Source organism: Lissotriton vulgaris, chromosome 4_1, assembly GCF_964263255.1.
Source record: "Lissotriton vulgaris chromosome 4_1, aLisVul1.2, whole genome shotgun sequence".
Lineage (NCBI taxonomy): Eukaryota > Metazoa > Chordata > Amphibia > Caudata > Salamandridae > Lissotriton > Lissotriton vulgaris.
In genome coordinates, this window is record NC_141691.1 from 341,901,309 (window position 1) to 341,927,702 (window position 26,394).

At 45.9% G+C, this 26,394-nt stretch overlaps 1 protein-coding gene across 2 annotated transcripts in view; it reads right to left on the reverse strand.

Annotated features, from left to right (window-relative positions):
- The window catches only part of WDR44 (WD repeat domain 44), a 593,855-nt gene that overhangs the window by 439,823 nt on the left and 127,638 nt on the right, over positions 1 to 26,394 (reverse strand). For both annotated transcript variants that reach the window (XM_086918723.1, XM_086918724.1), the window contains exon 4: positions 9,175 to 9,832. In XM_086918723.1, coding sequence (XP_086774849.1) covers positions 9,175 to 9,832 — 658 coding nt within the window. The remainder of the gene's footprint in view (positions 1 to 9,174; positions 9,833 to 26,394) is intronic.

Genomic DNA, 26,394 nt, shown 5'->3' on the forward strand with positions numbered 1-26,394 from the left:
CCCATAAGTGAAAAGTGACCAGAAAGAATTTGTAAATGAAGAAGCAAAAATGCAGCGTGAGCAATCAAATATAAAAGGTTTTAGTCTCGTCTTTTCCACCTCATGGAAGGCTATCTAAATACTCTTTTGCCTGAACCTCTGAGGTAAAAAACTTAATCTGGGTACCATTAATCACTTTCAGCCTAGCAGGATTATTTAGGTATGCCTGGAGCTTCTTGTCTTGAAAAGGTTTTATGAGCTGGCGCAAGCGCCACCTTCGCTCAACTGTGGTGTGACAGAAGTCAGGGCGTACAAAATAGGTTATCTGCCCGCTAGTTTTTTTTTACTCTGGACGTGCTTTTTCCCATATTGCCTGTCTCAGCATGAAATTCCCGAAGTATACGAGTATAGCTCTCGGATATGCACCGGGTTTCGGGGCATTTCTCATGGTGAGAGGTACGCGATGTGCACGCTGGATCTCTAGGTCCCAATTCCAGGCTGACAGTTCTGGTAGGGAGTCCTGAAATAGTTTGACCAAAAAGGGGCGGGCGTCCGCTCCCTCCGCTCCTTCTGGAACACCTAGGACTCTCAGATTATTTCTGCGTAAGCGGTTTTCCATATCTTCGAGCTTCCACATCACATCAGTAAGCCCCTTCTCATGGTTGTCAATCTGTTCGCGATTTACAGCGATCTCGGATTCATTAACGACCACCCTTGCTTCTACCTCAGTCATACGATCATTAAATGAAGTAATTTTCCTTGATAGTTTGCGGACCACTCCCTGAACTTTTCGTAGCTCCGCTTGTGCCTTCCGCCCATCTTGAGAAGTCTCTTCTCGATGTGCCGCAATAGCTAGCAGCACCGTCTCAATTGTAGGGGCGGATTTATCAGTCGCAGTTGGAGTCCCAAAATCTGGTTGTTGGGTCGCTAACGCAGCTGGCGGTGGTATACTACTTGTAGTTGCGTAGTCCCATGTTAATTCGTCTGTGTCTTGTTGGCTCCTTCTGTGTCTATGTAAGATTTTTTGAGCAGTTTTCACAGCCTTAATGCTAGTTTCATCATCACTAGAGTCACCTAGATTTGAACCTGATGTCCAACCAAGCTCATCTGAAAAGGAATAGAAATCACTCGGATCCTTATCCTTATCTCTTTCCTTATCCATTTCCCAGTCTCTGTCCTTATCTGTATCATCTTCACCATCAGCTTCAATATCGCTCTGACTGTGTGATTCTGCTGGGAGAGCCACCCCTTGTTCCTCATGTTCCTCATGTTCCTCATGCCCCAAACGATCCAGATGTAGAGCAGCCTGAGATTTTGTCTGCCAGTTTGTTTGGGTGTCCGTAGGCTCAACTATAGCTGGAACTGGGTTTATTGGCTCCAGAGTGCAAGTTCTAGGTTCAGCAGGAGTTTCAGTGACAATACTTATTCCGTTGTGCTGACTATCTGTTTGTACATTAGTCCCGGGAAGTATGACCAACCCAACATCCATATCCACTGGTATCACGCGTGAGTCTGATTGAGTTGATACAGCATTTGCCCCCCTAGAGATGTCATTCACACTCTCAGTAACTATAGATCCAGGTGTCAGCAAATTGGTTTGTATTAAAGAATCAGGCAGTTCATTTGAAACTGTATTATTTAAGGCATTTGCAGTTACCAATGCTTTTTTATTCATGCTGCTCGTTTTACCCTTGCATCCCATATTAGCATTGACACTGATATTGACATTGTCCTCGCTCACCGTTTTGTCCTGCGTGATTCCTCCTTCTGTCCCTGCTCGTCTGTGTGGAGCCCTTTCGTTTGTCATGGCACCAGCTGGTTCACACAGAGCAGTCTCTGTTGCCGGCGTCTGAGGTCTGAGCTCTGCGCTTGACTGACTCTGCACAGCTTGCCCCGGAAGGAGCTTCCCTGGGGGTTTGCGGAGGAAGTCGGCGACAGAGGGAGTATTCTGCCCGCCTTTCCGAGCGGCGCCAGTAGCCGACTTGCCAGGCGTCTTCTCAAGGGCCCCCCCGGCTGCCGGACTCCTCACTCCGCCTCCACCTCCCCTAACCGAGGCCTCCATATTTTCGCGCTGAGCGAGTCGCGCTGCTCTCGCCTTTGCAGCAGCCGCTGCTGCACTCTTCGGCGCCATACCAACACCGCAATCGCGGTCACCCGGCACACTCGGCTCCGTAGGCTCCGGCGTCAAACCAGGCTGCGGGTCTGCATCTGATCCCACGGCGGAACACAGGTGGGTCAGGCAGAGGCTTCTGTGGTTACTGATATGCTGGAAGTAGTACTGTATGACAGCGAGTCCAAGTGCCTTAGCCAATATGGGGAGCTGGTTCCTTACTTGGCTCTTTACGTGCGTGGTCTGTTCTTTGTAGAGGGTGTCTGCAGTCATTATGCGTGGGGCATCTTGTGTTCCCCGACTGTGATTTAGCGTAAACCAAATACAGACCTTCAGCTTCCCTTAATGTCTTTAGGTTGTGGTCTATTCGGTATTTGGTATTTTTCGCTCAGGATCGCTTCATTTGCTTCAGTTTTCTACGCTCATTAGGGTCAAATTTCCTTCGAGTTGACCGAGAGCACTGAGTGACCTGCACTGCGGTCTCAGGCGGCCGCCATCTTGCCTCTATGTGTATGATGTTGAGTATATTCCTGGCAAAAAGAACATGGTTGCTGATTATTTGAGTCGTTCTCCCTTACCAAGTTGTGATGATCCTTATGATTCCTTTGAGTCTAGTGAAGTTGCCGTCATCCATGAGGACTTTGACCAGCGGTTAGTGGCTATTTCTAAAAATGACTGGGAATTGTGCTGTGATAGTGATGACATTTTGAACTCTGTTTGCAATTTTGTTGTTAATGGATGGCCATGCAAATCAAACTTGAGGGAAGAATTGAGACCCTTTTGGGAAATCAGAGACGAGCTTTGTATTGATGATGCCAATCACTTATGTAGAGGTGAGAGAGTCATTGTTCCTTGTTCCCTGAGAAATAGGATCCTGTCCATCAATCATGAAGGTCATCTTGGCATCATGAAGTTAAAATCAAGAGTAAAATTATCATACTGGTGGCCTGGACTGGATAAAGAGGTTGAAAGATTTATCCAAAACTGTGAAACTTGTGCCAATGCTGATAAATCCTTGCGTGTATTTAAACCTACCCTCGGATTTAGACATATTCCTATGTACCCATGGGAAGACTTGAGCATGAACTGGCTGGGTCCTGTTGAAAATTATGAAGGCAACATTAAACATATTCTGGTTGTAATTGACAATTACTCTAAATGACCCGAAATTGAAATATCTGAAAAATTTGATACCAAGGTTGTTGTAGCCTTTCTACGTAGATTGTTTTCACAAGAAGGTATCCCTAGGAACATTTTAACCGATAACGGTCCACAATTTAGATCTGAATTTTTCCTGAAATTCTTGGAAAGGAATGGTATAACTCCCAAAAAGACTCCTGTTTACCATCCAGCTGGCAACGGCATTGTTGAGAGGTTTAACAGGGTGATCATGGGAAGCATCCAAGCCTCTATTCGTGCCGGTAAGGACTGGGAAAGAGAATTGTTAGAAACTATTTGGGTCTATAGAATCACTCCCACCTGCACCAATTATAGCCCTTTCAGGATCCTTAGGGGTAGGGAGCCATTCACTAAGGACAACATTACCTGGAATTCCAAGAAAATTTGTGGGAAGTGGTCTCCTGATTTAGTCCGTTCTAAACTGAGGAAAATACAGGATTCACATATTAGTGATTATGGTAAGAAGTATACCACCTGTGAGGCCGATCTCAATGTAGGTGATTGGGTTAGGATTAAACTTGACACCAAGGTCAAGAAGGGTCAGAGCAAATTTTCTGATCCTTTGCAGGTTGTGGAATTGTTCTCCAAGTCTGCCAAATTGAGTGATAATCAAATCTGGCATCATAACAGGTTGGCAAAGTGTAAAGGTAACTTTTCTCGCATGAAGTCGGACTCTGATCTTAATTCCTCTTTTGAATGGTTGTGGGATGATGTCTTGCAAGATTGTAGTACTGGGAATGGAATTGGTAGGGCCTCTACTAGTAATACATCAGTACCTTCTATTAGTAATTTACCGGCTCCTTCTCCACTGTTGTCCGATTCTTCTCAACTGCTATCTCCTAGTTTACCTACATTAACGCATTCTTCACCTGCTTTTAATCAGAACACCACACGCACTGGTAGGCAAGTTAAAATTCCTGCCCGTTTCAGGAGCTATGTAATGTAACCCACTTTTTGAGAAAAGGAGTGTGGGTTATATTGTTTATTTTTACCTTTTAGTTTTTACTTCACTGCAATGTTACTTTACTTATTTATTAAATGTGCACTAATGTTCTTTTGTTTCTGTTGTTGTAAAGAAGGAAGATGTGGCGTTGTGCTCGTGGTGCATCCTCTGTTACCATAGTTCCAGGTGATGCACCACATCCACGCTCCAGAATGTTAGGTTACTGACTGTTGGTGAAAGGGACCTGACTAGAAAGGACTGTCCTGCTTGTTCTCTATTAAACTTACATGTTTAATACTTAATTTGGATTCATCGTTCTTTACAATGTGAGGGTGTGTGAGCATATGTGAGGGGGTGTGAGGGTAATGGGGTGAGGGTGTGTGAGGATGAGGGTGTGTGAGGATGAGGGTGTGTGAGGATGAGGGTGTGTGAGGGTGAGCGGGTGTGAGAGTGAGCGGGTGTGAGGGTGTGAGAGTGAGCGGGTGTGAGGGTGGGTGAGTGAGGGTGGGTGAGAGTGAGTGAGGGTGAGGGTGTATGAGGGTGAGGAGGTGTGAGTGAGGGTGGATGAGGGTGGGTGAGGGTTTGTGAGGGTGTGATGGTGAGTGAGGGTGTGTGAGAGTGAGAGGGTGCTGCTTTGGTGGAGGGCGTGAAAAGATATGTCAGTGCCCATGGTCAAAGCAATTAGCTACAATGTATCCGATTTCCGCGGCGCTGTGGGGCTGAGAGACTGGCCTTCGCCGCGAGGATGTGATGTCACACGTCCTACTAACATCGCGCGATTCAGTTATGGTTGATGAGGCCTCTGATGCTAACTGGATCGACGTCGTCATTTTGCACAGCCTGACTGTTTTGCAGGGCCTGGCCGCGCTCGCTCACACCACACTGCTGTTCGCACCTCAGACCTGTCCAGCAGTCGGGCCCCCACCCTGGGACAGGACAGGCCTAGGAACTAATATGCCAATGCCGCCTGCCGGCAATTTTATTTCAGAGCGGGCCGGCGAACTCGAGGGCACTGGGTCCCTGGGTGAGGGGGGAGGGTCCTGCTGCATCATGCAGTCGGGAGAGCGCAGTCCGGCGAGAGAACCTGTCCTCCCCGGTATACAGTCTCACGCCGGGCCGGGCCGGACCGGGCTGGCTCAGTAAGCATGAGGGCAGAGGAAGAACAGAACAAGCCGAGAAGATTCACACATTTCCCTTTTTCCCGAGCGAGCATGATGTGGGCCGACGTCACAGAGAGAAGCAAACCAGGCTTCTGCCACGTGAGGAAATGGAGCTGCCCTTGCTGGACGCAGGCGGGCTATCACTGCAACTAAATTCAAGCAAGTAAGTGCGCCCGGCCCTGAAGTCACGGGCATAAATTAAAAGCACAAATAAAGTTCAAAATGTGCTTTGGATTGCCTCGCCTGACTTCCTTCAAATTCCATGCACACATCATGACCCCCGTCACCCGTACTACCTCCCAGCCACACACAGACTTCACTTCAGACAACACACACTGGCAGATTACACGAAAATTCAGAGGTCATTGAAATAATTATTCAACGTGGGCAAAAGATAACGTCCACAGCTGAATTCAGAAAAAAATGCACACCAAGTTCTGCTTCGCGGCGACAAGCGTGTTTCAAGATCTTTTAGCCGAGACCTAAAAAACCAAAGACGTGAATTGCAAAACTGCGAGCATAACATACTTAGTATACCAACTTCTTCAGGATAGATGGTTTGGCCTCAGCAGAATTCATACTTTTTACCCTTGCATCACAAGCGAATTTTAACGGTCTGAGTCTTACTGCCGACAGCATGATCAGTTTTTTAGTCTTTAGTCTAAGCGTTGCTTCAAGGCTGCTCTATATTCGAGGCATAACTGTGTTTTGTATTTGTAGGACTACAATCTTCTTTAATACCTTTCTCATAAAGTGTGTGCTTACTCTGCATGACGGAGGTGTGTTAAGTACTATCAGAGGGCTTGCGGCCAGCTTTCCTGTGGCACAGACACGGATTAGTTGGCTGTGCCAGAAAATTAAAAAATTCAAGCCATAAATCCTAGACCTATTGTGTCAATATACGGTTGCAGGCAATACCATGTATCCGTATTTCCGGAGCATCTTGAAATGTAACCAACTCATTGATTGTTTATTTGTGTGTTTGTGCCTTTTACGTAGCGCTAATGCTCACTTTGGATCAGATGAGGCACTAGCCAGGCAGTCTCGGTCAGCATCGTGCGTCACGTGGTGCACACCGGGCGGCCCCCCTGTCACTCCTCGCCGCCCCCATCCCCCTGTCACTCCCCGTGATGCTCAACCCGTCCACGTTCCGCACTCAGTTGAACTGTCTCGGACTAGGAGCAGACCAATGAGGGAGAGTTTAGGGCGGAGGATCCTCTCAGTGCAGACGCCCTCATCTGGACTGGAGGTGCAGGGCCTGAAAGTGGCCTCCAGGGGAACGTGCGGAGACAGCACCATCTTGTGTCGGGGCTGATTGTAACACGCTGCACCTCATTTCTAGCATCTTTCAGGGAGAGGTTAGTGCGATGGTCTTAGATTCGACATCTGATACAGTGAGGGATTCTGCAGCCGCTGCCCCGGGCGCCTCGGATAGCGAGCACAGTGTGCTTGAACAGACACATTGAATCCAGCAGACATGAGCACAAGTTACATGATTATACATGGTCAAATTAACTTTCAAAGCATTTTACCCGGTTTTCGATCTCTAGTTCTCTAAGTTTCAGTTTCTGTCTTGGCTGTGGCGCGTGGCGGAGACGCCATCGCCGTGAGCATGCACATCAGCAGCTCAGACACTAAATTGGAGACTGACTCATGCGCGCCCACTCTTAACTGGAGCGAGAGCTAGCTCTGAGGATCTCCCGCTCTGTAACAAAACAAACGTTGGCAGCCAACACCATGCCGAACATAAGGAAATGAGGTCATGAACCTAGGTCACCCACCCCACGCTGTTAACATTCAGTGGTGGAACTTGTGATCCTCGGTTGCTCCCCTCCTTCATAGCAATGGCGGGACCCCAGTTACTTATTTCCCTTAAATAAATACTTTTCTCCTTGCAGTTCGGTGCAGTGTGTCACACTTCAGCTAAAAACAAACCGAAACTTTCCGTGGGGCGGGACGTCCGACTTCGGCAGCCCGCGCACGTGCCCACGGAGAGAAGCTGCGCCCACGGAGAGAAGCAGTGCTGGTGACGCGTGGCTCCCATGCCCTAGAGAGAGCCCCGCGGTGGCGGCTGAAGTCCGGAGTGGTGGTAAGTGGGCGGGCGCTCGGTGCACTTGTGTGTGTGTGTCTGCGCGCGCGAGAGTGTGTATGCGACGGCGGGGGTGGGTTCTCTTTATGTGTGGGTGCGTGCATGCATGGGCGCTCGTGTGTGTGTGTCTATGTGTCTCTGTTTCTGCGCATGCGTGGGTGGTGTTGGTGCTTCCCAGGAGACAGCAGCTGAGCCGTGGCCCGCTGAAATCGCCTCCTTGAAGAGGCAATGCGCGCGGCCAGGTGCTGTCTCCTGGGAAGCACACCCAGTAACTAAAGATCTCCTGGCGGACACAGCGCTAACGCGCTGTTACGCCACGAGACCTAAAAATACAGCCAAGCATATCAATGGATGCTTTCAGCCATTACTTCCATAGGACCACGAAGACACTTGGAACACATCCAACTTGTTCCTTAAAAATCAGTATATTGATCTCGGAGGAAAATTCTGGGTATCAATGTCACGGGGCCTTTATATAGCATGGACACTTGTTGTACTTGTACTCATGCAATGAATAGGTCCACCTGTTTTCTTCCGTAGACCAAACAAACCAAACCAGAAATGCACCAGCCAAAACAATACGAAGTTAGACTGCCAGGCCAGTTGCTCATACAGGAAACACCACTAACCAAACAGGTTGGTGTCCTCCCGTACAGAGAGACTTTTGTAGGTTATCTACTACAGCCATTAAAACATGGCCAATGGTAATTGTTGTTCCTTTTCCCAAGCAATACTGCAACTTTGGAGACGAGCATGGGGAACTGCCTCAAATAGACTTTCAAATAGCAACTTCAATAAGACGTTTGTGCTCTCCCTTAAACTTGACTGTGTGTTCATTTTGGGTGATGGGTGTCTTACACACCGACAGCTTTACTAATATACAGCGTCTTACAGGCATAAACGGGTTTTGCTTGATTGGTCTCGCTGCACAGGAGCGCTGGACTAAATCCTCTTTCTTTCCAATCTTCATTACTTTCTCATTCTTACACAATCGCGTCCCAGGGTGCCTGGTCTACGGGTATTCTTCAAGGACTTTTTTACTCTTTTCTTCATTTTTCACATCTACATAGTGTGTCAATCCCTGCCCACTGACTTAGATTTTGCATACAAGAATACGAAGGTTTTGACTGCCTTTTATTGCATTGTACAATTTTGCAGCCATATAGGAGTCACGCGGGTGATGAAACACGTGTTGGCTGCGGCTTTTGATGCAGATCTTAAGTCACATATAATAAACAGAACTTGGATTTAACTTATCGTGATTCTGACTCATTGGACTAAATCAAATTAGTGGATTAAATACAGAGTGCTGCAATATCTCTTGCATGTATGTTGTCAGCGGTGGCCTTCCTGGCCCATCGCCCTTGTTGACACCATTGATAGTAAGGTGTCCGATATCACATTGCCCTATGCTTTGCACTTGTTACTAAATCTAATTGTTATAATCCACTCAAATATGTCTTTACAGTAACAACTTCGATCTTGTTAGCTACTACTACTGCTCTGTATTTTTACATTTTAAATGGAATCATCTAACTAGTAATGAAAAAATAACTTTATATATGTTCTGAAAAAATTCAAACTGGGGATAGTCTCAATTGATTTTTCTGTGATAACTAAGAAGCCTTTCTTATGTCCGTAAGACACATACACCTCATCAACATTCTTAACATTTTGCAAGGAATATTACAGAGAAAAAACCCAGCATGCTTACCTTCCAAGCCAGATTTGTGTACTTCATAATCAAAGTCGTTTTTCTTTTTTCGTGGTGGAGGTGCAGGTCGTGCAGGAGGTGGTGGTCTTGGAGGCGGTGCATTTACTGGCAGTGGTGGGCGTGTTGGAACATTTTTCTTTGTGCTTGCAACTATGTCTGGTTCTACGCAAAGCTGCCTAGGAGGTTTAGCTGGAGGGATTTCCTCTGTGTTGGTAAACTCTTTGGCAGAAGTGGAGTCCAATAGCATCTGCTCTACATTACTTATGTGCTCGTTTTCTGTAACTTTCTCTTCTGTGGATGTTTCTTCTGATTTTTCATTGGTTTGGTAGATATTAAGCTCCTGAGAGTTATTTACAATTTCTTCTAAGTTCGAAGTTTTCTCTAGCCGTTTCTCAGTGGTCTCACCAGAGATCAAACAGGGAATGGAATTTGACTCAGTCTGTTCTCTAGAATTATTATCCAGAGCCTCCTCACTGTCCCCATGTGCCACAGTCTCTGTAACTAACAGTTCAGGAATACTGTTACGAAGCCTTGTGTCAGAGGTCAGTGCACTTGCATCTGATGTAAGATCCACTGGCTCTTCTTGAATGCTGGCAGACGATGGCACAACTTCCACTTCATTTTCCTTTTGACTTTCTTCAATAATACTGTCAATAATCTTGGAAAGAAAGGAGAATCACATTTTAGATTTGTAAAAATACATATAAATCACAAATAGGAATTCTAATTATTTATGCACCAGAAGAAGCCAATACCCAGCAGAAATGCAAAGTACTGTATTCTAATATTACAACAAGAAAACAATAGCTTTTTATATTCTAGCACTATGGTAGGGATGAGCGCAACATTAAAATCCAGGGCAAGCGATACCACTCAGAGAAATGAAACTCCAACCATCATAGCTGGGCTCCTTCTCTCTATCCCGGGTGTGTCAACTCTTCGTTTTCCATCATCTACTCCATCTCAGTGCTCCCTCCAGATCCCTCTTCTCTGCTCCAGTGTGTTGACTGACGTATGTGGCTTCTCATGAGTGCCTGCAAGGCCCATTTCCCCTTTCTTTGTTTCCTTTAACTACATGGCTTCATTCCTCCGATCTAATTCCCTCATTGCCAACCACATCTCTTGCTATTCCCTGCTGAAGCCCCCAGCACTTCACATCAGTGCTGACAGACTTATGTATTTTGTAAACCTTCATAATGGTCCTCCATTTATTTCTCTGGTATGGAAATAAACTCATGACTGAAATGAAGGCTCTACTGCCATTCCATCTTTGTTTCTCATAGAAACAAAATCAGGACTAAATTGACGTGCAACATTCTTACCTTTTGTTTCTATGTGAATTCAAGATAGGATGACAAAGGTGCCTTAAAAATAGCCCTGTGTTTCTTTTTTATGTCATAAAAACAAAAGATGGAAAATAATGAAGGCCCCCCTCACTATCCAACCTTCGCTCCAAAAAGAAAAACAAAATCAGGACTAAAATAAAAGTGAGGTTGCATTCAATGTAGTTGCCAATAAGAAGGCAATTAAGAATACAATGCAGTATTGCTTCATTTGTATTACTGCACTCTTTCTGACTTTAATGTGCTAACACAGGGATACAAACACCTAAACAAAATCACACAGGTACATATCTGCGTTAGCACCTTATCGCTAAATAAATAAAATACCATGTGAATTTGTGAATTAGGCACATTTCTCACAAGCTACAGCTCTATATGCCAAGAACAGATGCATACTGGGTAAGCAGCATTTTCCGTTCGAGGAATATGAGCTGTAGATCACATGCTTTGTATAGATTATACAGCAGTTATCTCCCAAAGCGGTGGTAAACCTGTAGCTGTTGCAGTCGTCTGAAATAGTGGAAGTAAAACTGCTTGGCCCACACTAGCTTGCTGTCTTGATAACATCTACACAATAGTGAATGTGTGAGGTGTAGACCATGTTGCAGCTTTCCAGATGTCATCTATGGGTATATTTCCTAAGAATGCCATAGAAGCCCCTAGTTTGCGTGTGGGGTGCACTCTAGGTGGAATTGTTAGTGTTCGTTTTGCTTTTGCATAGCATGTCTGAATGCATTTGACTATTCACCGTGCAATACCTGATTTTGATATAGGAGTGCCTTTATGTGGTGGCACAAAAGCGGCTTGCGGAAAGGTTTAGTCCTTTCTACACAGTAAAGTAGTGCTATTTTCACATCTAAAGTGGGCAAAGAACGTTCTGTCACAGAATCCGGTTGAGGGAAGAACACAGGCAACTCAACAAATTAGTTGATATGAATGGCTGAAATGACCTTTGGTAGGAACCCCTTTGTTTTGGTGTACTTTTAAAAAGGGGTCTTCTATGGTTAGTGCCTGAAGCGCACCTACTCTCCTCAGTGAGAAATTGCAGTTCCCATCTATGCAATGGCTCAAAGGGTGGACCCATCAGTCTTGTAAGGACATTGTTAAGATTCCACACTGGAGCAGGTGGAAGTCTTGGAGGAACGATTCTTTTAAGTCCCTCCATAAATGCTTTCATGAAAGGCACTCTAAAGAGAGACAGATGTTGTTTGTTCTCTAGGTATGAAGCTATTGCAGCAAGATGTCAGCATATGGAAGAGCACACTAAATTGGAACACAGCAGTTGTAATGAATAGCAAATGATGTCTTGAACTGGAGCGTGTAGCGCGATTTCATTGTTAATGCAGTATATTACAAATTGCTTCCACATTGCTGCATAGCATGCTCTTGTGTTAGGATGTCTAGCCTCTTTGTGGAGGTTCATGCAGTCTGTCGGGAGATTAAGGTAGCCAAACTCGAAGATTTCAGGTGCCAGATTGCAAGATTGAGATGACTGGGATCTGGATGTCTTATCTCTCTATGGCTCTGAGTGAGAAGATTGGGGGTGAAATAATTTTTGGTGAGAAACTACAGGGAGCTCCAACAGCATTGTGAACCAGTGTTGCTAGGCCCATGTGGGAGCAACTAGGATTAGTGTGAGGGACGTGTGTGTGTGAGCTTCCGAACTACTAATAGAATGAGTGGGAGAGGAGGAAAAGCAAAGGCAAATATCCCTGACCAATTTATCCATAGTGCACTGCCTTTGGACAATGGGTGTGGATGCCTGGTTGCGAAGCTCGGGCGTTTTGCGTTTAGGTTTGTGGCGAACAGATCAATGTCCGGAAAACCCCACATGTGCAAGAATTGGAGGAGAACTTGAGGCTGGAGTTCCCATCCATGGATCTGTTGTCTTTGACGACTGAGAAGATCTGCAAGCTGATTTTTTACTTCTGGAAGGTGTTCTGCAAGGAGATACATTTTGTGACATATAGCCCACCTCCATATGGTCTGTGCTAGTTGTGACAGCTGGAGAATGTGCGCCCCCCCCCTCTTTTTGTATGTAGTACATGGCTGTCATGTTTTCTGTACGGATGAGGATAGCTTTGACTACTAGAAATACTTGAAACGCTTTGAGCGCTAGACAAATTGCTGGCAGCTCTAGATGATTTATGTGAAGCTGCTTTTGCAGCAGGCTCCACATGCCCTGAATTGTATGCGTCTGGAGATGAGCTCCCCAACCAGTGAGAGATGCGTCTGCTGTTAGCACTATCTGTGGAACCAGGACTATGAAGGGCCGCTCTTTTGAAACGTTTTGTGTATTCCACCACTGCAAACAGTGATGGGTGCAGCCATTCACCAACACCAGATCTGAAAAGAGACCGTGAGCCTGGTTCCACTGAAGTGATAGGCACTCCAGAAGGGGACGCATCTGGAGTCTTGCGTAAGGGACTATTAGAATGCAAGACACCATCATCCCTAGTAAGTGCATGAACACTCGAGCTGGCAATGAGTGTTGAGGCTGAAACTGACAGTCAAGTTTACATGTTGCGGATTCTGGCCGTATTACGGTAGGCCAAAGCATTTTGCGTATCTATTATGGCTCCCAGATACACCTGTGTGTTGGATGGATGTAGATGGGATTTGACAGATTTACTGTGAATTAAAGATGGTGGAGCTAAATGTAAATGTCTTTGTACTTGTATAGCGCACAGCTACCCGCAGTGGGTCTCCCGGCGCTTGTCCGAATACCGCAAGGGAACCCTTCCTGGTTTTCCGTGTGAAGTGTCCACTCCTGGGCACCCCCATGGTGAAACCAGGCATCCCCGGCGCTGTGGGGGCCGTTGTGGAGACTAAGCAAGCTATTGCCCAGAGTTGCAGCGTGGGACCCATGATTAGAATAGGCACTGAGGCGAGAATATCCTGTCAGAGGAATTTATGAGCCCAAGACCCGCAGAGGCGGGAATCGAACCCTGGTCCCTGGCCAGAGCTCTGCATCAAGGTCTGCCTGCTCGAACCATTGAGCCACACTTCTCCACTTGGAGCAATTGCACTGTTTTTTGAGCGTTTTTTGAGCGTGACATAGAAAGCGTTTTTGCGAGCTGGCTTTTATGAGCCAGTCGTCCAAATAGGGAAAGACATGAATGTGTTGTCTTCGAAGATGAGCTGCGACTACTGCCAGGCACTTGGTGAAAACCCTGGGTCACGGTAGTTACTCTCAATGGGGGCACCTTGAACTGTTAGTGCTGGCATGCAACTATGAACCTGAGGTATTTTGCGGTGAGCAGGGTGTATTGGGATATGGAAATCGGCGGCCTTTAAGTCCAGAGTGGACAGAAAGTTGCCTTGTTGAAAGAGCGGTAGCACTTGCTGGAGTGTGACCATGTGAAAGTGGTCTGACTGAATATATAGATTTAGTTCTCTGAGGTCTAGTATAGGCCTGAGAGGGCCGTCCTCTTGGGGAATCAAGAAGTACAGGGAGTATACCCCAGCCCCTTGATATTTTAATGGGACTGGTTCTATAGCTCCTTTCTCTAACAGAGAGAGAACTTGTTCTTGCTGTAGAAGGGCAGGATGTTCCTGTGACATTGCGCGTAATCTTGGAGAGATGTTTGGGGGAGTGCCTATAAGTTTCAGGCAGTAACCATATTGGATAATTTGTCAAATCCATTTGTCTGAGGTGATTGTGTTCCAGACATGGAGGAATTTGGAGAGACGTCCCCCCATCAGAAGTGGAATGATCAGGGGTAGCAGAAGGAAGTCACTGCTTGTTGTCTGCGGGGGAAGTGCGAGCGGAGTTGACTCTGCCTCTTCCCTTACTATTGTTTCCTCTACTACCTGCTTTGTAATAGCCTCTTGATGAGGGTGATTGTTATGTTATGTTATAGGAATTTTTCGAGGGCAGGGTTACCCGGAGGTGTCCTGGCACTAGTTACTTCTCCTTTATGGAGAGCTAGAAAAAAAGAGGGTTTATTTATCAAAAAGCCAGGTCTTTAAAAATTTCCAGAAAGCTAGAAGATTGGTGGCATTTCTCAAATGGAATGGCAAGTCGTTCCAAGCTTTTGCTGCGCATGAAGAGAAACTTCTGCCACCCCACTGAGCTTTTTTTGTTGGTAGAACTACGACCAGTGTGGCTCCCAGAGCTCTAAGAGATCTTGTAGGTATATACCATTAAAACTGGCATCTTAAATGATCTGGTCCTAAGCCGTGAAGTGCTTTAAAGACGATGCAAAGAGATTTAAAATGCACCCAGTACCTCACCTGGACCCAGTGCAGCTTTTTTAATCTCTTTGGAAATTGTTGAGAACTTAGATTTGCCCCTAAGTAATCTGGCCGCGGCATTTTGTAGCAGCTGAAGTTTATACAGAAGTCTTTGATGCATATATAGATAGAGGCTGATACAGAAATCCAGCCTCGGCATGACCAGTGCTGTAACTACGGTTTACAGACTCCCCGAAGGTAAAAGCCACAATACCTTCTTGACAGTTCTAAGGACATGCACTGTTGAAGTTACTGCATTTACTTGGGCCCCTAAGGAGAGTTTCTCATCCAGTATTATTCCCAAATTGTTCACCTTTTTTGAGGGTGTAGGGAGTGAACTCATGAAGGCAGGACACTGTAGGAAAGTTAAGATCGTTCCCACAGAGCATTACTTTAGTTTTACCTGAATTAAGTTTTAAGCAATTGTCTGCCATCCATCTCCCAACCGATTCCATACAGACTTGAAAACGTTTATCTATTCCTATCTCATGGCCAGGTAACAGAGACGCCACAATGTGTCTATCATCAGCATAGGAAGAAAGACCAAACCAGAATGCACTGATAACAGGGGCCCATGATAAGACATAGACGTTAAAGAGTGTGGGGCTCAGTGAGGACCCCTGCGGTACACCGCATGGCAGTGCAAAGGGTTTGGACTGAAATTTTTACCTAGAGATACAATCTGTCTTCTGTCTGATAGGAAAGATTTAGGAAGATCCCAAGCTTTACCCTGGACCCCACATGCCATGAGACAGTCCTTTAAATATCATGATGGACTATACCAAAGGCTGTGTACAGATCCAATAAGATCAGGGTTGTCTTGCCTCCTCGATTCACAGCTTCCCTGATCTCCTCCGTGGCATTAATGGACGCAGACTCCTTCCTGTGTCCCTCTCTAAAGCCATATTGGGAGAGATCCAGTGCTTATACTTCTCCCAGAAAAGTACTGAATTGACGATTCATGATTTTTTCAACCATTTTTGCAAGGAGAGGAAGAAGAGAGATTGGGCGGAAGTTGTTGGGATCCTTAGTGTCCAGGCTTGGCTTTTTCAGAAGGGGCAATATTGAGACGGCCTTTCAAAGTTTAGGGAACTGTCCTGTTTCAAACATACCATTAAAAATGGATGAGAGGAAGAGCGATCGGACCCGGGGCCAGTTTTGCAACCGTCACCGGGCATGGATCAAAAGGTGAGCCTGATATGGCTCCCATTAGGAGGTCAAGGATATCGTTTACGGGCAGTGGCGCAAATTTGTACAAGGCATGGGGGAAACCCTCATGGGCTTAGATACCTCCCTCCCCATGTTCAGCCCAGCATTATTTGATCCGCTTAAGACCGAGATAATGCTCTCCACTTTATTCAGGCAGAATTTGGCAATATCCTCACACATTTCCTGACTAGACTGAACTCTAACTGGGCTCGGGGAAACCAGGCTGGAGCCAGTTCAGTTCTAAACAATCCTTTGACTGATTGGTTGTTGCCCTTGTAAGAGGAGGAGGGATTTTCTGTGGAAATAATTTTGGAGCCACCCCTGTAAAAGTAGCCCCGAAAAGAACCAGTATTCGCAGATAACTGCAAAGACCCCATGGGCTTTGCAACCTCAGTGTCTTTCTTCACCTTTTCCAGTGAGGTGTCAACTGCTGGACGAAAGAATGGAGGCCTCTACCCGAGGTTTGAACCCTAAAATTCTCAACCATGCATGTCTGCGTAGCAGTACGCTGGTGTTTACTACGCACGCTGCTGTGTCTAGGGCGCACTTGATGGAGGTATTGGTGATAAGATTGCCCTCCTGGATAAGACCATTTGCCTAAGATTTATGCTCATCAGGCAGAAATTGCATACGTTTTTCTAACTCATCGTAATGACCATTAGAACGTATGTACCAATGCATGCTTTATTCCTGCAGCATTAATTTCATTATTGTCACTTTTTTCCTTAATTAAAGCACAGTTTAGGGGTGGTGTACACAGGCCTGCCCCTGTGTAGCCCTGATGAAGAGATAGGGGTATCTCGAAACATGTTGGCATAAGTGAATAGGCATACCTTACCCATTGACAATAGGATCCCTAGTTCGCTACCCCACTTTTAATATACCACCCAGGAGCCAGAATAAATTATTCATAGCTCACTAGGCAGGTATTTTTAACCCACATTGACACTTACCACTCCGCTTTCACAACACCACATGCACCACACATAGTTTATCACTATAAAGTGCCCCTACGTAGTTCGCAAGTCGCAGCACGCCTCAGCCCGTAGAGGACTGGGATGAACATAATGAAAAAACATGTCACCGTGGGGAAACCCTGGTGAGTGAGGGGACTCAAGAAAGAAATATCATTTTTCTTTCTATTGTACATATCACAGTTATTCCAACTCCAACCCCAACGAGCGTTGCGAGTATTAACAACCATGTTCTTGACTTTTGTTTTACACAATAGTTTTTTGTCTACTGTTAATATTAGGAGGGTGAACCTGGTCCTTCCCTCTAACTCCCTACTTGATATAATATAGTGTCATAATCCTCCCATGGGTCAACATATTGTGACCTATTCTCATCCCCATCCCCTTCACCCTGTGGGTCAGGTGAAAGTGGTAAATTTGTGGGTGTGATAAGTAATTGAGGATTAGTAGGTGAAGGAGTTGAAACATAAGGTAGTGAAGGGTTATTACCCACATTCCATTTCTTCAGGGGCATGTGGTGCTCATCATATGGCCCAGTTTCCTTTTTTTCAGGCAGTTTTGAATGAATATGTCCAGTATCTTGGTTAATAACCAGTTCTTTCTGTTTCGGATCCGAAGGTGTAACATCGGACATAGGCTCTTTTGGCGGAGTCTTTTTATCTTCACTTAGTGTCAAAAGCTTTGGCTCCGAAATCTTCGGTACCAAAGATTTAGACCAGGACATGCTTGGATTTTGGCGCCGCGGATTTCGGTTCGCCGCCGGCATGGGACCGACTCGATCCCAAACTGGAAGGCTTCTCTTTGTGTTTCGGTGCCGGGCCAGGGGGACGGGGTGCTCAAAACTTTTTCTTGGTGTCGACCTTGGCCCACAGGCAGAGGAAGGACCAGAGCCTTTTTGGTCTTGTGCTGTTGGGGCAAGGGGGCTTCTGTACTCTCGATATGCTGACTTGGAGTGACTTGCTCCGCTTCTTCCATGTTGGAGTCGACCTCGGCCTCGGAGATGTGTTCTTCTTCTACAGCTGCTTAAGCTTGTGTTTCTTCTCAGTCGGAATCTTTGCTGAAGATATCTGGTACGGAGCTGCCTTGGTGTTGTATCTCGTGATGTCGAGTCCCACAGTCATGGAGCGTCTTCTTTGATTGGAACGATCGGCACATGTCGCGGTCTTTCTCGTCGTATTCTGGGAATAAACAGAGGTCGCACACTTGGTTCTGGTCGGGGTGCGGAAACTTGGCGCGACACCCGGGACAGAGCTTGAATGGAGCCCGTTCCATCGACTGCTAGCAAGCCCGGTGCAGGTAGGCACAACGGCCCTCCATGAGTTTTCTGATCGAAGAATCTTGGTTCGAAACGATACACAGAGAATAGGAAACAAGATCGAGAAACAATACCGTCGAGGGTAGTGGATTGTGCATCGAAGGGAACCCGAGAAATGGTGCTGAGCGCAGCAATTCACATTCGAACCAGATGGCGGAAAAAACAATCTAACAATGGAGCTGATGCCCATGCTCACTATCACCGAAAGGAGTCGTCACCCACCTTGTGACTGGAAAAGACTTCTTCTAAAAAAACAAAGTTCAAACATCCGGACCCAACACTAGATTTCGGGATTTGCAAAGCATGTGATATACAGCTCGCATGCATCGAACAAACTATTTCCCTGCAATATTTTAGATTATAATATCAAAATGTATAGATACTATATATTTCAATTGGATGCTCGCCTGACACAAATGTCCTCAATAACCAGATGGCAGCTTTTATTACCAAGACAAGGGAAAAACCCTGCATCCAGTCACATATTCGACTCTGTAAACCTATTAAAGTAAGGTGCATTTCACTGGAAAAGTTAGTGAGGAACCCGGTAAATTATTTCTTGGGCTTCTAATAAGGCTGTTCTAATAATACATTGTGTTTGTATGCGAGTCTTGAGAACATGAACAGGTCTATGTTAAATGGGATACATTAAGGAGCATCGAAAAAAAGTTATTGCCCACTATACAATGTGGGTCCTTGCGTGTATTGGCATTTGGGTTGGTGCCTACAATTCGACAAAGACAATCACTCAAGAGGAGGGTCTAGCAGTGAAAAGGAGCAGTATAGGCCACCAATGGAAGAGACAGAGGAATAGAGAACAAGACGCTAGTTTCACAAGGGTAGAACAAAACGTAATATACCAGCAAGCACATTACATCTTAAGCCAAAAAAAGGCCCGAATGTGCACCAGAGAGAGTTGGTAAAGAACAGAAGGGCCAAAGCATAGCTGAGTAAAATTTTAGATCTGGAGCAGGGTGGCTGAAGGCCCCGGAAACTGCAGAATTGACTTAGAAGTCGAACAACTTCAGGAATGAGATAGTTGGCGCTGCCCACTTGCTTTATCAGGAGAGTTGGAATGATACGGAACACTAGAAGCCTCTATCAGAAAGCCTGAGTCAATGGCAGCACAGTAATTGTGGAGAGAACATGGGGGGTGCAAGTATAGTATTAGAAGCAGCATGTAGGTGTTGTGCCCGCCCATTGATCGCCACATACAAAATTTAGGTTTAGGTCACTAGAAAGGAGGAAAAAATTTAGTGCTCCATAATAAACTGCAGACGGTTGAGTGTGCCTCTGCAGAAAAGGATGCAAGTCTAAATGAGATTTCTGCAGTTGAAGCGATCTTGATTGTGAAAAACAGAACAAGGGATTCTGGAAACTGCACTCTACTGTGAAGCTTGAAACGAAGATGGAAAGGCTACAAAATCACATAAGAATGCCAAATTAAATGTTCCGGTTTTCCAGAACCACAAGGTGAGGTAATGTTGAAGGGTGCTTCAGTAATGACGGAAAGCACAGATACCTTAAACACTACATGCAGACTGTATGAATCCATGTTGAACATCTGCTTTCTGCAGACACAGCATGGTGTGAAGCCTGTGGTACTTGGGGGAAGCATTTTACCCTAGCACACTACCTTGAAAATAAGTTTTTTACAGGTATTTTTGGAGTTTGTAAACAGAAAAGCTGGGAGCAGAGCTATAGATCTGGGAGCAGAACTACAGATCTGCATCGAAGAGTTATGAAAGAAACGGATGTCACTTCCCAGAATGGGACAAGGTTTATAGAGAGCCAAAGGACTCCTATCAGAGCAACTCCGTAGAAATGTTTGGGATCCAGTCTAGCACCTGAATGTATTTTAAATAGGTGAGGAATCTGTGGTTACACGAGTTCATGAGATAGAAGGACACATTTTGATTGTTGTTCAAAGTGGTTCACTTTGATCGGCCCTCTAGCTATCCCACTCCGCCTCTTGTAGAGATCAGACACCTGGTGCAGAGGTAACCCTCCCTCCAGCGAGAACACTACATGGACACACTAGGGCGAACACCTATACTGTTGCATTGAGTTCAGCATTTCAGCCATTTACCCTATTTTATCAAATACTGTGAGTAGTACTGTGTCCCTTTGTGTTAGGGTGCGTTTCTGTGATGCTCCTTTTTTCCATGAAAAAAATACATAAGAAAGAGTAGGTGTTAGCAGCTAGATGTTAAGGGACTTTAAGGTACAGTGCTGCTTCATTTAACTGTTAGCGGAAGATATGCTGGAGATGTCTGGGTGTCTGTAACAGTGAAAAGTTCATTGTAGTTGGAAGGCGCAGTGCATGAAGACACAGGTGTTGGGTGGATGCTTGTTTGCGTCTGCCAAGTAAATGGACCAAGTGGAAAGTTAGGATTTCAACCGCATGCCTACCGACAGATTTCTCTGTTTTCAAAACAGCGATTCCTGCTCGAGAATTGCTCTTACGTCCACAACATGACAGACAAATTCATTTGGCAGGACAAGAGAAATTTCCTTTTTTGATGACCATGAGTCGAGGCAGCTTAACAATTATACATATCAAAGTGGAAAGGAACATGATGAAGAAAGAATATTCTGTTTTAATCAAAACAATTAAACGTGTTCCGAATAATATTTATCTAGCTCAGGGGAGTTTTTTAGCCTAGTCCTAACTGGAGGATGGTGGTATGACCAGTTCGCATTGGTGTGAGTCTGGTGGGGTGAGAAGAAATACTATGGCACTATATTGTGTAGATGGACATAAACTAAAAAATGCCCTTCAAGCAACATTGGGTAGGTCACGCTTTGAGCTGCTGATTCAGTCTTTAAAACACTACTGAGACAGCAATTGTGCCGATTCTTTCTGAAACACCTTGTTCACTGAACAAGTCACAGCTGAATACACCTTGTGCTAAAAGAGGGGACGCGGTTTCCTACTGTAGTAAAGGTTTTTTTTTTTAGCATCCTGAACATTATTATAGAGAACCAGGAACGCTTTCAAAACGGGATTAATTATAGAGTCTGCAAGAGTCAATAAATGTCTCACTGTTAAACGATTCTTTGAGGATTTAGAGGGCTGCTTCCAAAGATGAGATCATTTATCATATTAGGTCAACTTTGCCCTGATGAGAAAAGAAAATAGATGAAATCATTTTGAAAAATTGTATCTGCTTGCTTAACAGGAAATCGAAAAACAGATTTTGGACACAAGGGAAACATGGAAGAAAGCGTTTCAAATCATTTCAGAAAACTACTACAGAAAAACGATTTTATTTCAGGAGTTTTACTGTGTTATATTTTACAAACATCAGCTCCATAAATAACCTCTAGAAAACTAAATGGAGTAAATAAGAGTTTCGAAAACCAGATTATGATGACGCTGCACTAATACCATGAACCCAGTGTATTATCATCTTGCTGAAAAACTTACATTTTAACACAAGATTATGACGTGACATTATATGAAACTCTAAATTACGGACTCCCAGCAGCAAAAAAAAAAAAAAGCAAGCATTTGCAATGCAATAGGTCTCGCAATACAGAACGTTCGAGTTATTGGCACTGCATTATTATTTACAACGCCAACAGCTCAAACTTTAATTAATGTGAGACCTTTCGCATTGCAAATGCTTGCTTAATTTATGTCAATGAATCATATTTAATGAACTGTAACCTTAGGGTAATATAAAATCCATTTAATTCGGCAGTATTTGAACGGCGTTATCAGGGCAACGCATGAAGGAGTAACAAGTTTGGAGAGATTGGCATGTCGCCTACACACGATGCAAAATGGTGTTTGTATTACGCCCTTCGTTCCTCACAGGTCAAGCTAGCTGTCTAGCTTCATGCTTTGGTACACAGCTGCATTTTCAGTGCCTGCTGTCCACCTCCTGTCAACGGCCATGACTGATTGGGTGATGCGGGCGTGGGGGGGGGGGGGGGGGGGGGGGGGGTAGACAAACCGACATGAGGCCGGGGTAGTGAAATGAAGGAGTGTGGTGGAGTGAGAGAAAGCTGGGGGGTTTAAAAGCGGTGAGAGGAATTATGCTAATAAAGAGCTAGCCAGCAACATTCGCAGATCGACATGAAGGAGTGGGGTGAGAGCAAGGAAAAAGAAACGCACAAAGTGCTTGATGTAAATAATAAAAAACAAGTTAAATTAAACCAGCAGGAGAGAGACTGTGGTGTAACCTCTATAGCAGCCAATTTTGAAACTCGGGAACAGGGTTCGAGTCTGCAAACTGTGCCAATAAAAAAATAGAATGTAAATACATGACTCTTGTTGTAGTCACCAAAACAATGGCAGAAATGCTGATAAACTAAAAAAAATATTTATACCCAGGAGGAGCAGCTGGGAGCTGTGGCGAGGAGTGACAACAGGGGAAGCAACAAAAACAAAACAAAATTAACATAGTGGAAAGTCTGTAAGAGTTTAAATAAACTACAAATAACATCGCACAAAGTGCAGAAACTTCATCAGAGGCGAAGCAGAAGCACTGGTTAATGAATTAGCCGGGAACTTTTCAGCCAAAGCAAGTAAAGATAACACGCATGCACAAGCTGAGGCAGGCCAACAAAAAGAAAAGATTGCTCTCCAAGTCTCATAAATTAATATGAAGAGTAAAGGCACAGTAATAGGGGCAGTCCTCGAGGGAGGTTAGAAAAGGAGGGACTACTAAGCATATTAACCAATGAAAAGCAGGAAGTTAGGAAGGACAGCAGGAGGGACCAATGAAACAGACCGACTTTTTTCAAGACTATATCCTAGATATAGCCGGTCTCAGAGACTGCTCAAGTGCTGCCTAGACGAGACCTAAAAAAAGGCATTGGCAAAACCATTAAATGTGGTTTTGGCAAGTGTTAGTTCTGGGTGTCTCTAGTTGGCAGAGGTAGGTACCAATGTCCAAATAGGGACCCTTGCTTCTAGTCAGGGAAAGGGGGATACCCTCTTTAGATAACCCCTGCTCACCCCCTTGGTAGCTTGCCACGAGCAGACAGGCTTATCAAAAGCAATGTGTAAAGTATTTGTACCAACACTTACAGTAACACAGTGAAAACACCACAAATGGACTCCACACTAGTTTAGAAAAATAAAGTATCTTTATCTAAACTACACAAGACCAAAACGACAAAAATCAAACCTGCACGGTTCAAGAATATGATTTTATAAGAGTTCTAGGATTGCGTCAAAATAATCAACAGTTGCGTCACATTTAGCCCAAAGTACCTGTAGGTGTGACAAAAGTTTCAAATGGAAGCTGCAGCGTTGAAAAACAAGCGATGCGTCACCCCTGAGACCCTGGGGAGGGGATGCGATAGCCCCGCAGTACGCAGCGGGCGTGTTGCGACAAATTCGTTCTGTATGGGGAGGGATGCGATACCTTGTATGGATTCCGGTGCGCAGGTTCGGTATGAAGCGTCTCGCACAGGCACGATGAGACGATCTTCGGGACGGCAACGATCTCAGGTGCGGCGATGCGCAGCGTCGATCTTCTCCTCTCGCGGCCCATCAATGCGATAGCTCTGCAATGATGTTCGCAGCGACATGATGCGGTCCGCAAGCAAGCGATGCCACAATCTCACCCATGGACGACAGGCTCTGCGGTGATACTCGCAGCAACTGGACTCTTCCCGCACCGGGGCGATGCGCTCCGCAAGCCAACGATATGACGATTCTTGCAGCGGCAACAGGCACTGCGGCGATCTTCGCGGCGCCGGGAATTTTCTCGCGCCGACGATGATACGCTCCGCAAGTGAGAGATGCATGAAAATTGCAGATCTTCTTCTTTTCTTATTGTCCAGCTCCCCAAACAGCAGGCACAACTTCCAGAGGCCCCACAATTGGATCAAGCACTCTAGGAAGGGCAGAACTCACTCAGCAGAGTTCAGGGGAAAGCTGGGGGTGAAGTCCTTTTGTACCTGGGACTTCTTAACAGGAGGCCAGCTCTCCTCAGGCCCTTGGAGATCTCTTCAAGCAAGGGGACATAGCAACAGCAATGTCCTTCCCCCTCTCTTTGGCAGCAAAGCAACTGCAGGTCAACCCACAAACACACAGCAGGACAGTCCTTCCTCTTCAGTCTTCCAGCTTTCTCCTTGGCAGAGGTTCCTTCTTGATTCCAGGATGATCTAATTTTCTGTAGACTGGGTAGCCCTTTTTCTACTAATATTCTCTTTGTTCTTTGAGGGCAGTGTGGCCTTGGCTTAACCAGAACCAGTTCTGGTCAGTCCTGGAGCACCTTTTTTCCTTGACTTCTTTCCTTTAAGAGAGAGGGGCATGGTCTTCAGCCGCCCATCAGGAGGTGGAGCCAGCATTGTGGAAGGCAGGCACAGCCCTATTCTGTCCCAGGTGTTATCCCCTCCCACCAATCAAGATGCAGATGAAGCTATTCAGCCTAGGGATGACTTACTCAGCCTCTGGGAGCCACCCTAGCCCCTGTCACTTACAAACCAGACAGTCAATTCACAAACAGGCCAAGACACACAGAAAGGTCAGACAAGAAAACAGCCATTTTCTAAAACTGCTGTTTTCAAACACAGGACTTAAAAACCATCCTTCCTAAAATATGTGTTTTTAAATTCTGAGTTCAAGGATACCAGGCTTTCATTTTGTATCCTGCTCCTATAGGAAGATATGCAGGTAATCATTATGCACAGCATTCTCAATTATAGCCTATGGGCAAGATAGCCTTTCAATAGTGAAAAACGAAAAAGGCTGTAATTCACTACCAGAGCATGTCACCCACTAGTACATACTCTACCTTTCACATACGCTGCACCCTGCCCACGGGGGTTACTAGGGCCTTCCCTAGGGGTGTCCAATGTGCACTGAAAGGGAAGGGTTAGGCCTGGCCAGTGTGGACACTGGTCAGGTCAGCATGGCAGTTAGCAACTGCACACAGGCACTGCGGTGGCAGGCCTGAGACACCATTTTAGGGCTACTCATGTGGGTGGCACAATCAGTGCTGCAGGCCCACTAGTAGCATTTGAATCACCAGTCCTGGCACACCTAGTGCACTTTACTAGGGACTTCCTGGTAACACAAATATGCCAATCATGGATAACCAATCACAATAACAATTTACCAAGGGAGCACTTGCACTTTGACACTGATCAGCAGTGGCAAAGTGTGCAAAGCATCTGAACAAGCAAAAACGAAATCCAGCACAGCGTCAAAAAAACAGGAGACGAGGAGCCAGGACGGCGGCCAAGATGGCCGCACGGACGCCCAGCTCCGCCGCTCGCCCTCGTCTCCCATGACATCCTGCCCGTGATCCTGCACCCCAGCCGCGGCCCCGTGCAGAGGAGCAGCGGTGGAGCCCGACCGTGTGACTCCGGTCCACGCACCGCCCCGGATGGCTGAGAATCGTCGTCCTGAAGTCTCCGGCCTTCAGTCCGGATGAGCCGGGACCTCGGGTTGCGTCACAACCGCCTCACAAGCGATAAACAACGGCCCTGATCGGCCATGATGATCCGGTGCCCCGAACGTGAAACTGAAACCACTTTTGTCGCAGGCATCGAGTGCGTTGCGGCGCCGGACCTTCAAACTGCTTAATATAGATTTTTGGCTGGTATCCGTGACTTTGGGAAAGTTACGCTGTGAGGCAGAATTGATTGCCCAGACCAGATTTCAACCGAAATGCAGTAAGAGGTGCGTGCCGCTGTAATTGAGCGAGGGCTTGAGTGTGACTCTCCGCAACTCCTTTACGAACTGCACGTTATTTGTTTGAGCCGACCCGCTGCTGCGGTGGCTCTTTCTTTGTTCCCTGAGACCCGAGGTCCCGATAAATTGACTAGGGAGAAATGGCGCCTACGGTGAGAGATGTTTGGCTGGCCATCAATGACTTGCACATTGCCCTGAAAGGTCTGCGGACGGATGTACGCCCCACGCAGCTGGTAACTTCTCCTGCTATGGCACATTTGGTCACAGATGCACGCAACAAGGAGTGTATGCCCGACTTGTCCCTGGCTGCTGCAGCAGTGGACTCCCAGGAGTGTGTGACGCTGGATGATGGGGCTAGGGACCACAACATCCGGGACGGTGCATCTGTTACCCTCTTTGATCTCCTACCAGCTCATCTGTTTCCCGACCATGGGCGCCCTGCACTACCTTGGAAAGTTGGTATGCCCTGGAGAAATGCTCCTT